Here is a 12,516-nt window from a genome sequence, read left to right as displayed (position 1 = left end):
CAAACAGGTATGATGTTTAATTGCTCCTACGTAGTTCGAAGCTTGTTCTTAAACCCAAGGTATTGCCAAATGCCTAGTAGTACCTTGTTTATGCACTGAAAAAAATGTTTTTTTAAATCATTTTGGATAAATACTAGAATCAAATATTTGCCCTGACATATGACAAGGAACTAACAATATAAGCCTAGTCTACCACCATCTGGATGACCAAATTAGAATCTTGATCCCAAGGCCGCCCCTGTTTCAGCCCTGAATGCCTCATGTAATGTACACAGGAGCCAGAACTACATTATATCTCGTTTTCAAATAGCACTGGCTACCCACTGGGCAACTGTTAACCAGGGTGGCATGTGATAATCTTCCTTGCTAACCTTGTAGGAAGTGTGCGAGCCGAGCCGTTATCTTTCTGGGAAGATTTAAGTAACTCATTCCTATCTAAAAAGCATCTGTTAAAGTGGCATCACACACTCAACTACTTCATAAACTTTTCTATAAAATGTTATAATCACCAGAGTCGGACCTCTCAGTTCATCAGGCGTAAAACTGCAGTTTCTGGCTGCCAAATCCCTTAACAACGTTAACCTTTTAATCCTTCAGCCTCGTCTAGTGAAAAGCAAGTGTCACCAGATACCGCCTTCTACTTGAGAAACCTAACAAGATTCTTTCTCCTGCACTTTTCCCAAATAAAAACGGCCCATATACAAAGTGAAGTCTAGGGACACCCACAGTACGGAGGGCCGCCCGGGCCTGGCGGCCTTACCTGGTTGAAGTGCAGCTGGCCAGGCTCCGGGACGCCCACGCGGGAGGCGGCTCCCATCTGCTCCAGCAAGTGCTGGAGCTGCGCCGCCGACAGGCTCAGATTCGCGCCGAACACGCTCAGCACATCCTCGCTGAAGGCGAGCCCTGGCCCCTCCGCCACTCCTCCGAGGCCGGCGGCCGCCAGCAGCAGGAGCCCGGCCACCGCCCGGCCCGGGGCCATCCTGGCCTGGGCTTCCCCTTGAGGGCCCGCGACGGGCTGCCGCGCAGAGGGACGTGCGCGGGCGCACTGGCGTCCGTGCCCAAGGGCGCGAGCGTCAGTGCTCGGCGCTGCTCCGAGTCAGAGGTGGCGCGTGACGCCCCTGGTTCTCCGACGCCTTCGAAAGAACAGCAGCTCGCGACCTGCGGGGCATTGAAGTGGCAGCGTAGCCGCGGGGAGCGATAGGCGGAGTGGGCCCCCCGGTCTCCTGGAGAGCCTGAGATAAAGAGGACAAAGGGGGACAGAGATAAAGGCCACCAGGGCACCAGCCGGCCGGCTCCAGAAACGCTGCGTGGCAGTAGCCCTCAAACGCCCCGCCGGGCATGGGGCCAGACGCCCCGGATCCGGGTTTGCAAATGCCCCAGGATTTGCGTACATATGCTCTTCCCGGATATAAAGCTCTAAACCACGCCACTTCTTAGGAAAAACTAAAACCACACTAACTGTAGAACTCCACCTCCTCTTCCTGTCTTTCTGCTTTATTCTCTCCGCCGCAAACTTAGAAGTGAGACGTGCAGTCCCCAAGGAGCTGCAGAAAAGGGCTCTTCCGGAGTCCTGGGGATTGCGCGTCTAAACGGGACCCTCCCTCTCCCCGGATCTCTTCTCTGGGCTTGGCAAGTTAATCGGAAGCACTCGCTGGCCTCTCACCTCTCCTATCTGTTTGTTTCTGTCTGTCTCTGCGTCTTTCTCTCTGCGTGTCAACGTGAGACTCGGTCTCTGGATCTCTCTCTTTCTGTCTCCCGCCCCCGCAACCTCTGTATCTCTGACAGGTCCGCGGTGAAACTCCGCGATCCGCTCCGGCGCTCTTTACAAATAAGGGGAGGAGGGCCGTGTCCCCGCCTCCGTAGCACGTGGTGACCCATTTCCCCAGCCTGAACTCCCGCGCGCGTCCACGCCGGGGCGCAGGACCGCCGGCCTTCCGTCCGCGGGCGCTGCTCATTCCCAGCATCAGCCGTGCCCTCTTCCCCACCCTCACCCCTGAGGGTTACCTGATGCCACCTCCGTGTCGGGGTCCCTAACTCCTCTCTGGTCTCCGGGACGCATGCACTTTTTCGTGACCTTGATGAAACCAGCTTCCTGAAATGGAGCCTGGAGACCCTTGCATTGTCTACATGATTAACAGGAATTGCTTTTTTTCTCACTTCTTAAAATCAGAGGAGAAAGAGGAAATCCAATGGTAGCGGTGGCGGGCTAGCTGAGCCAGCACTGCCCAAGCCGGCCCTTCCTGGCAGGATATCCGCAGATCAGAGGAATGTTTATTTGTTCATATGGGGGCTCAAGAAAAGCTGACTTAGGTGTGATGTCAACAGGTTTCTGTAAAGTGAGTGTGGTGTTTGAGGCAAAGTTTGTATCTGGTGGATATAGTGGTTCGGGTATAAAGTGAAACCATGCTTCACTGTTAGATGGCTGTGAAAGGAAAATAAATCTTGAGACTCCAAAATCACCAAGCTAAAGGGAAACATCAAGCAGGGACCAGCTTAGGGCAAACCTGCCTGCCATTCTATTCAAATTCATCCCTCTGAGGCTCACCTGAGACAAATGCATATCTGATTGCTTTCTCTTTTCCATTGTTTATGCAAAAAATGCAGATTCACTGGCCCAGACTAAACTGTCTATTCAGTGGAAGGCTGATCATGGCCTCAAAAGAATGCAACCTTTTGTCTCTTGTCTAATATACTTCTAACCTGGAAGCCCCCACTTCCAGTTGTCTCACCTTTCTGGACTGAACCAATGTACCTCTTACACATATTGATTGATGTCTCATGTCTCTCTAAAATATATAAAAGCAAACTGTACCCCCGACCACCTTGGGCACATGTCTCAGGACTTCCTGAGGCTGTGTCAGGGGCACATCCTTAACCTTGCCAAAATAAACTTTCTGAATTGACTGAGACCTGTCTCAGATATTTTGCATTCACGTGACTACGGACAATAAAAAGAATTCAAGGTGCTGTTCTTGCCTTTCATCAGGAGAATGCACAGCCTCCTAAAATAGCACATTTTAAAGAGACATTAAGTCTAAACAAAGGGGAAAAAAGATGGGGAAAGGGAAAAAATCTTAATCTTACAAGAGGAACCTAAAGACGTAACTGCGCAAGAAAGAGACAGGTAGAGAACATTCCCAGAGGGTAAGGATCTAGGCAGACGAAGCTGAAGGATTGTCATATGGAAGAAGGGTTAACTATATTACATCTAACTTCAGAGGACAGAAGGCAGCAGTCATGGGGCAAAGTCACCTAGAGGAAGGTTTCTGAGGAATTATAAGGCATGGCTGCCTTGGAAGATAGTGATTTTTCCATGATCAAAAGTGATTCAAATCAACAGATCCTGGGTGACCGCCTATAGTACGTGGTAGGAGGATTCATGCCTGAAGGGAGATGAACTAAATGATCTTAATACTGTGCTCTTTCCAATTATAAAATCTACACATTTGTTAATAATAATTTACAGAATTATGTTGATGCTAAAAGGGCAAATATTTCACCTAAGGGCCAGAAGTAAGTTAATATCACAGTTGTGCTCTTAAATCACCCAGCTCGTGGGACTCTTCAAGCCTTTCATTGGATTTTAAAATATAGTTTGTTGCCTATTTTTCCTTTGGACCTCCGTGACGCAAAATGATTTTTGGAAATTAATGAATGCTCTGAATGGCTAATCTATACCCAGCAAGTTGTTTATTTCCAGTTTTTCTAAAACTGAATTTGTTCATAAAGTGTTAGATTTTAACCAATACAAAAGGTTTTTAAAAATACAAATCTTGGCTGGGCACTGTGGCTCACGCCTGTAATCTCAGCAATTTGGGAGAATAAGGTGGGCGGATAGATTGAGATCAGGAGTTCAGACCAACCTGGCCAACATGGAAAAACCTTGTGTCTACTAAAAGTACAAAAATTAGCCAGGCATGGTGGTGCGTGCATGTAATCCCTGCTACTCGGGAGGTTGAGGCATGAAAATAGCCTGAACCTAGGAGACAGAGGTTGCAGTGAGCCAAGATCAGGACACTGCAGTCCAGCCTGGGTGACAGTGAGACTCTGCCTCAAAAAAGAAAATAATACAAATACAAATCTTACATTGTGGATTTTTAGAATATATAATTTATCTATTTATCAGTCATTCATGTCTATTCACATACATTTTGCCAGCCCATCAACTCCACAAAACAAGAAACAGTAAAATAAATGACCAACCTGCGTGCCAACTTTACTAAGCCCAGTTAACATAATGCAATTAAGAGAAAGTACTCAGAAATTTCAAGTTACTAACTACCAAATAGGTAAGGCTAATTTCTAGATCGTCCAGTCTAATAAACTATAATCACAAAAGAACTACAGGTTAGGCATCTCTAATTCAAAAATTCCAAATCCAAAATACTGCAAAATATGAAACTTTTTGAGTACTGAAATGACACCAGTGGAAAATTCTACACCTGACCTCATTTGACAGGTGCACAAAATTATTGGAAATACTACATAGAATTACCTTCAGCCTATGTTTATAGAGTGTATATGAAACATAAATGAATTTTGTGTTTAGACTTGGGTCCCATCCCCAAAATATCTCATTATATATATGTAAATATTCAGAAATCTTTAATTATCCAAATTTGAAACACTTCTGGTCCCAAGCATTTCAAATCAACTCATAACCAACTAATGTTTCATTTACTTATTTATTTATTTTTTAAGAGGCAGGATCTCACTATGTTGCTCAAGCTGGGATGCAGTGGCTATTCACAGGCACAATCCAACTACTGACCACCACGGAGTTTTGACCTACTCCATTCAGACCTGAGCCAGTTCACACCTCCTCAGACAACCTGGTGGTCCCCAATCACCACCACCCCACTCCTGAAGGTCATCATATTGATGCCAAACTTAGTGATTGGCACAGCCCACTACATCCCAGAACTCCTGGGCTCAAGTGATCCTCCCACCTCAGCCTCCTCAATAGCTGGGATTACAGGCCTGTGCCACTGCACCCAGCCAGATAAATTTTAGGGCCCTGAATATGGCATTCTATAAGTAATATTATTACAAAAGAAAAATAATTCCAATTTAAAATATAATGTACAATGTATAAAATATATTTTTCTCAGAAATTTGCCTTAAAGGTTGAATACTTTTAAATGGTAATGAGGGTAGCATGCCAAGAACACTGGCCAGAGTGTTGAAAAATGTCGTGTTTCTGACTCAGGCACTTAGGAAACCTGGGAAAGTCATTTGACCTCACCAGGATGAATTCGCTTATCTGTAAAACAAGATAATTGGGACAGAAGAATATCAAGTCTCCATTCCAGCCTTTTTATTTCTAAGTGTCTAATTTGGAAGTCACTTGTCAGAACAAAACATGAAACACCTAAAAAAGAAATAAGACTTCACTTGCCCAAGTGAAAGGACAGTTAACTTCAAACCTAACTTTCTCTAATCGTTTCAATTTTTTCTCAGTTCAGATCTTTTGTGACTATTGCAAATATGAAGCAAACTGGCCTCTTCTAAACATTTTCACGCATGCATTTTCTCTGTCGAAGGACTAATAAGGAAATCTAAATGGCACATCCCTTTCTCTTCTTCTTCTTCCCTTCTCTTCCTTACCGTCCAGCCTAGAAGTCGTTAGGTAGAGTATAGCAGTGTCTGCGTGGAGGGGAGCCATAGTGGCCCAAAGAGGGGTGTTGGAGCTTGAACAAGAAAAAAAGGATATCTAAGTAGGAGAGAACATAGTGTGGACAGTAAGAGTCCAAGTAGGGTCCTGAAGGTGTCCAGATTTGAGAACAGACATGGGAAATCAGAGCTGCATCACTAATGGGATAAGGATGTATGCATGTGCGCAAGCACTGACTATCAGACCCAAGTATGATCAGCAGAGCATCCTTCCCAGCATGATCCGTCAGAGCCCAAGCTGGAAGAGTAGGGTGCCCACCAAAGTAGTGGCCAGGTGTTGGGTGCCAGAGACTGAGCACAGCTAGGAAGCATCCATGGATCTAGGGGAGAAAGAAAGAGTCAGCTAGTGTGGAGAGTCAGAGCCTGAGAAGGTGATGAAGGCAGTCAGGCCTGACGGTGGCCATAACAGAATGTCAGAGATGGGCAAGGGGGAGGAAGGTGACCCTGAAGAGCAGTAGCATGAGGTATCGGAGTCTGTGCAGTGAGTATGGCAGCCTGGCATGGTGTGTCAGAACCCGAAGAAGATAAGGAAGGAATCAGGGGGAAGAGGATGGCAGCAGAAATACATTAGTGATACATAAGGGGATTCATTAAATAAGTAAATATATTAGATTATAATAGCCAGTTTTCACGTTATCACAGAAGGGAGTTGCAAATATGGAGAGGGAGAAAACTAGAATGAACGAACCCTCTGGTCTTAGGTTGGAATTGGAGAGACCAGTATCAATTCATGGTTTGCAGTGTAGAAACAGATATATATATATATATGTGTGTGTGTGTGTGTGTGTGTGTATATATATATATATAGAGAGAGAGAGAGAGAGAGAGAGAGAGTTGTAAATAATTACCAGCTCTGTCCAGTGACAGGGTCTGAGAACAATGACACTAATAGCAAAGAGCATAACTAGGGCACTGAGCTTGGCTTCTAAATATTACTGTTCTCTACTAAACAGAACCAGAGCCCCTTAGAAAAAGGGCTGATTCCAGAAGCAGACAGACAAAGAACAGGATGAACCTGGAATATCACCTTGTGCCTGAAAGCAAGGGAATGGTCCAAAAATGCAGAAATGCATGTTACATTATTCCAGGATAACATGAGATTAGCAACTTACTCTAAAATGGATCAGAAGGAATAAAAGTATTTTTACCATGCTGGCCACTTTTCTGTAAGTACCTCATAATTTTAAAATTTAAACACTGAATACTAATGAGGAAAGGAGAAAGTTCCTGCAACAAATTACATTAAAATTAAATCTAAAATTTTACAAAAAGTATAATTTTCAGTGAAATTAATTTACTCATTAATACATATTTTTAGCATTTGCATCACAGTCCATTGTGTCTGGAATACAAGAATGAAAAGATACTCCTTATTTTACTCTTAAGTAGCTTGTAGTTACAGGTTGGAGGAAGGTGAAAGATGGTTGCTGTAATGAAGACTTTAAATGTTGCGGTGGAGACAGATAGGAGCACCAGTGTCTGGGGATGATAGTGAGCAAATAGTTTACAGAGTGGGTAAACCCTGAGCTTTAAGGATAAGTAGAAGTTTGACAGAAAGACAAAAAAAAAATGGAAGAACATTCCAAGACGAGAAAATGTAAAATAAAATGCCCTGAGAGGCCTGAGAGAATAAAGAGAACTGCAAGGGGTTTCTTGGAATTGGAGAATCTGGAATAGAAAGGCAGCATCTGGCAGAATCAGGAAAGGTCTCAAAGTTCCCAGTCTTTGTCTAATGATGTCCCCAAAGGTTCCTTATAATCATCTGAGGCAAGAACAACAAAATCTCTTCAGTGAATTTAAACCTCTTTATCCTGTATTATCAGTATCAATATTTAGTCCTCATTATTACAAATAAGCCATACCCAAAATGCTCAAATAAGACCAAGATAATGATTCTATCTGGACCATCTATGTCTATTCAGCCATCCATACCAGAAACAGTATAGGTAGGAATCAGATTTCTGCAAGGCCCCTCTTAACTTAATTCTTAATCTCTAAAATGGGGATTAAAATAATACCTGCTCAATTTACCTCACTGAATAATTGTGAAAATCAGATGTGATAAAGTATGTGAAATCTCTTTATCAACTGTAAAGCAGAATGCAGGTGTTAATATATGCTGGAATGGTAGGGTAACATGACCCGTGTAATAGGCCTAGCAAAGGGCCAATGGGAAATGGACAAGACCAAGAATATCTCAGAACAAAGACTACTTTATACCTTACAAAACTCAGGTTATTTCTAGGAAATTAAAGTGCTAATTAGAAATGGAAAGATCCATAAATTACACCAAGTCTAATCTTGTCATTTAGGGGATAAGGAAAAGAACGCTCAGGAGAGTTAAGCAGTATGGCCAAGTAACACATTTAGACCGGAACAGAAGCCCAAACTTGTCTTTTTCCATTTCACCACCACAAAATAAACGCCAATGTTTCAAGGATAACACCCTTATGACTTTAATGTGATTGAGAAAGTGAAATTGGAAATTTTACTAACCTATGTTCTTCCTAGTTCTTCTTCTTCATCCCTTTTCTTTAATTATTTTCTAATGAAACAGTGTCCCCACCCTTTATGCTGCTGTTTCACCTGAGCTCACCCAGTATTATCTTAGCATGGTTTTTGTGCTTTATAATTCTATAAATTTTAAAATTATTATTAGAATGTTGGGAAAATTTATATATATTAACATGGAAATATACTGAGTAAATTAATGAAAAAAATATGAGGCAGAACATGTTTTAAAACAATGTAAACAGCTGTGTGCATGCGTATTTGTGTGTACATTAACAAAGGTCTGAGGAATATGTGCCAAGTTGTTTACAATGTTTTCCTTTTAAGAAGTAGGTCTGAGGACAGGTGATTCAAAGGGGAAAGAACAATACCTTTCTCTGTGGAGAAAAATGTGTTGTTTTCCTTTATATCCTCCTTTTTTTTTTTTTTTTTTTTGAGACAGAGTCTCACTCTGTCACCCAGGCTGGAGTGCAGTGGGCACGATCTCGGCTCACTGTGACCTCCACCTCCCAGGTTCAAGCAATCCTCCTGCCTCAGCCTCCCAAGTAGCTGGGACTACAGGCATGTGCCACCATGCCCAGCTAATTTTTGTATTTTTAGTAGAGACAGGGTTTCACCATGTTGGCCAGGCTGGTCTTGAACTCCTGGACTCAGGTGATCCACCCTCCTCAGCCTCCCAAAGTTTTGGGTTACAGGTGTGAGCCACTGCACCCAGCCGGTACTTAACATTTTTTCAAAAGGCATGTTTTACTTAAAGGAATAAAAAGTTATCAAAATGTAGATGATGGAAGAAGTTTGAGTAGACTCTAAATGCGGACAGAGAGAGTAAGGCTCAGTAGATTGTCTCCCCGTACCTGATGAGAAGAGAGTCCTGAGCAGCAAACAGGAAGACCCCATGCTTCATGGCTGGCATGCTTCTTTATCACCAAAAGCTAACCAAAAAGCAGAGATTTATTTAAAATAAATGTTCTACCAAGCCCTGAAAAGCATCCAACTCCTTTCACTCTGAATTCTCCATAACGCCAAGTCTTTGATGCGGCATGGGGTAAGCTGAACAGCAGGCATGAACAATTCTCCACGAGAGTACTTCCCATATCTCCACTCTCCCAAATCTTAAGGATCAGAGTCCGAAAGCCTGACTGAAATTGAGCTGCTGGGAAATGTAATCATGTGAGAACAATTAAAAATTTTGCTTTCAAGATAAGAGCTTAGTACAAAGCCTAGCCTTAGACAAACTTATGAAATGAAACTATGACAAGGAACTCTTCTCCCCTGGGTTCTCAACCCCTTAGTACCAGGAACCTACAGCCTCTTCTCTTCCCTTTCTTCCCTTCCCTTCTTTTCCTTCAAATCTCCTAACCTCAGTAACTTTACGCATGCTAAAATATTAAAAATTAAGAACAAAAAATGATAACTGATGAAGCTCTATTTGCAATTTTTTATTTTTTATTTTTGTTAATGATATCCTTGGTTTATGTAATTTGCAAATACCTTTAACTTAAGAATTTAAGTGAGACTATTGGAAATTTAAAAAGCAAACAGAGAAAGTCTTCTCTTTTCAGTATACGCACTACTAGGAGCTTAAATCTATATAAGAATTTTCTTGATTAGTTTCAGTCTTTTCCAGATATTTATTCACATCACACTCTTGCTGCAGAACACCTTTGTGAAATGATGTGTTTACTCTCACTGTTATTAGGTACTCATCTGTAACTTGTGGTTAAATCATAAAGCCCTGTTTGAAAGAGGTTTATGTTCTCTAAGGAATGAGCATCAACTATCCTAATCCAAGGTTTCCTGGCAGCACAGTATTGTGGAAAGAGCAGTGAAATAAGAATGAAGATTTGAGTTCTGATTCTAACTGAAACAACGTGAACAGCTTTGTAGTATTCATAGTTTGAGCCCCTTAACAATTCTGTGTATCTCAGGAGGTTATTACGAGAATTAGTTAAGATGACATAAATCAAAGCATTTTATAAGCTATATATTCGAGAAAATCTAAAATTTCAAACTGGCCAAACCAGGTTGAGAAGTCATTTTGAACATGATTTACAGCATTGTGACACTACTTGTTCGTCTGTACACACATAACAACATCAAACAAGCTAGGTAGCACATCCCCTCTAGAACGGAAAATTAGTTCTCTGCAGGTCTAGGGAACCCAATACAGACAACACTGCTCTCTCTCTCTTTTTTTTTAAACCTGTGTGGAATTTTTCATTTTACCATGGACTGTTTTAATATTTTCCAGTTCTATTTCCTGTTCTGATACTTTTGGTTGGTATGCATTAGGAAGAGAAAAAATTTTGGGGAGGGCACAAACAAGTGACAAACCAATATTTGGTACCAGTGGTTTTACATTTATATATAAGACATTCTTGTGTTAAAACCTTAATGAGGATCAATGCACTTGAAATAAAGTATGATTTACACAAAAATAAACTAAAACTAAGGATAGATATTACAGGAAAAGATAATGGTTTAAATACACAAGAAACTTACAGTCCAAAAATAATATACCTAATATCCTAAGAACCATAAGGAAATGTTCAATTTGTATTTGAGATAGAAGAAACATTCACAAGACATAAAGTCTGGTGCCATGGAAAAAATGACAGATTTACTAATGTCCAATGATTTTTATGTTCCAGGACCTAATTCTTGCAGACTTATGAAGTCTCCAAACACTATACTTTGCCTTCTTTGGTAAATATGTATTTCTCAAAGTCTGTGGGCAACATATGGACCTTGTATGTCTTCTGTGAACCCTACAATTCAGTCACTGATTCAAGTTAACCATAACATGTTTATTATCTTTCTAAAAATGAAAAATATACTTTCCACTGCATTTTTGGAACTAATTTAGATTTGAAACAATTTTTTTATGTTAAAATAAGTGCAAAACTTTACTCAGACAAAAGTACATGAGTCTTTTTAAGGTTAACAACAAACAGGAATAAGTAGGTGCTTTGCTTTGTTCCAAAGTCCCATTTGCCTAATTGCCTACATTTCTCTCATCTAAAAGAAGAATAAATTGCTACGATGGAGTTAATTCCAGCAAAATAGGGAGTTCATATGGATTCGTTTTCAATATTTTATTATTTATCATTTGTGAATTTGAGGGGGAAAGAGAGAAAGAAATAAGGAGGGTAGAAGAGATATCCTATAACAGGACGAGTTTGACAATATGTTTTATATATTGAATTAAGTTCTTCTTTCCTTTGACATTTCCCGATTTGTTTTATTATTAAAGGTGTAATCATATGTTCAAACTGTAATTTTCAAACTTTTATTTTCAAACTACCTTGAGGGCTTATTATATATTTGAACTGTAATCCTACTGCTGTAAAAGCAAGAACTAAGTAAGCAAACCCTATATTTAGCAGGAAAAGAAATTCCCCAAGGCCAGAATTATTATGCTCCATAAAACTTGCCAACTGCAACTGCACCCTCCCACATGTAAAGGGAAAATTTAGACTAAAACCGTAAAATCCAAATGAGTAATAGGTGACCTAATAAATTCTGGATAGCTACCACATTACAGAGTTTTCATCTAAAATATTTCATAGGGATAGTAATTAAGTTAGAGAGTTTTAATCTAAAATGCTACTAAATGTCTAAATAAACTTTAAATATTTAATCTAAAATAAAATCACCAAAAATATTTCATATGAGTATCTAAAATAGGAATAAAATGCAACTTCTCCAAGTTGTTTCTTCCTACTTAGACTACTGAGATTTAATAGAAAGAAAACTTTTACCAATGTTATGTCAAAGTTTTCAATCTTTAAAATGCAAAATTATGTCTTTTAGGTCACTGCCTGTTTTGTTCTTCATCATTTTCTGATTCTGGGATTTGAATCTTTTAAAAATACTCGGAAAAATCTTGGAACAAACATGGAGCCAAAATAAATTTGCCATCCAGAGAGTAGGACAGAAAGTCAAAGCCGATAAGCTCAAATGTCCTTTCTGCTCTTTTATCTTAAGGGAAGCCTATAAGTCCTCCATCTTAGCCAATGCTGGAGAGTAAGATTAGAAAAATGGGACTAGAAAAGGAAGCAGGATGTTTAGAATTACTGTCTGCAAACACTACACCTGGCCTGTGTGATAGGTATAGAACTGAAGAATGGAGTTGGGCATCATCACAGACCAAATCATATCAAACCTGTTTGCAGAGTTAGTTCAGAGATGCCTGGGTTTTGGGATAAATAGAGAATGTTTATCACTGATACTTTTTTTAACTCATCTATGTCCCTGTTGACACTGTAGAACTCAATGTTTATGACTATAGAAACAATACCATCAACAAAAATAATATCTATAATCATCCTC

The 12,516-nt window shown here is 40.7% G+C and overlaps 1 protein-coding gene across 2 annotated transcripts in view; it reads right to left on the bottom strand.

Moving 5' to 3' along the window:
* SLC39A8 (solute carrier family 39 member 8) overlaps positions 1-12,516 on the bottom strand; it is a 130,907-nt gene that overhangs the window by 90,149 nt on the left and 28,242 nt on the right. The window contains exon 1 of one of the 2 annotated variants that reach the window (XM_032177887.2): positions 761-1,037. The exons of the other annotated variant lie outside the window; for it this stretch is intronic. Coding sequence (XP_032033778.1) covers positions 761-979 — 219 coding nt within the window. The 5' untranslated portion in view covers positions 980-1,037. Of the gene's footprint in view, positions 1-760; positions 1,038-12,516 lie in introns of those variants that run through there. 2 annotated transcript variants of the gene reach the window in all.

This window comes from Hylobates moloch, unplaced genomic scaffold (assembly GCF_009828535.3).
Source record: "Hylobates moloch isolate HMO894 unplaced genomic scaffold, HMol_V3 SCAFFOLD_2, whole genome shotgun sequence".
NCBI classification, from domain to species: domain Eukaryota; kingdom Metazoa; phylum Chordata; class Mammalia; order Primates; family Hylobatidae; genus Hylobates; species Hylobates moloch.
Note: the sequence above shows the minus strand (reverse complement) of the source record. Positions and strands in the feature narration are given on the sequence as shown.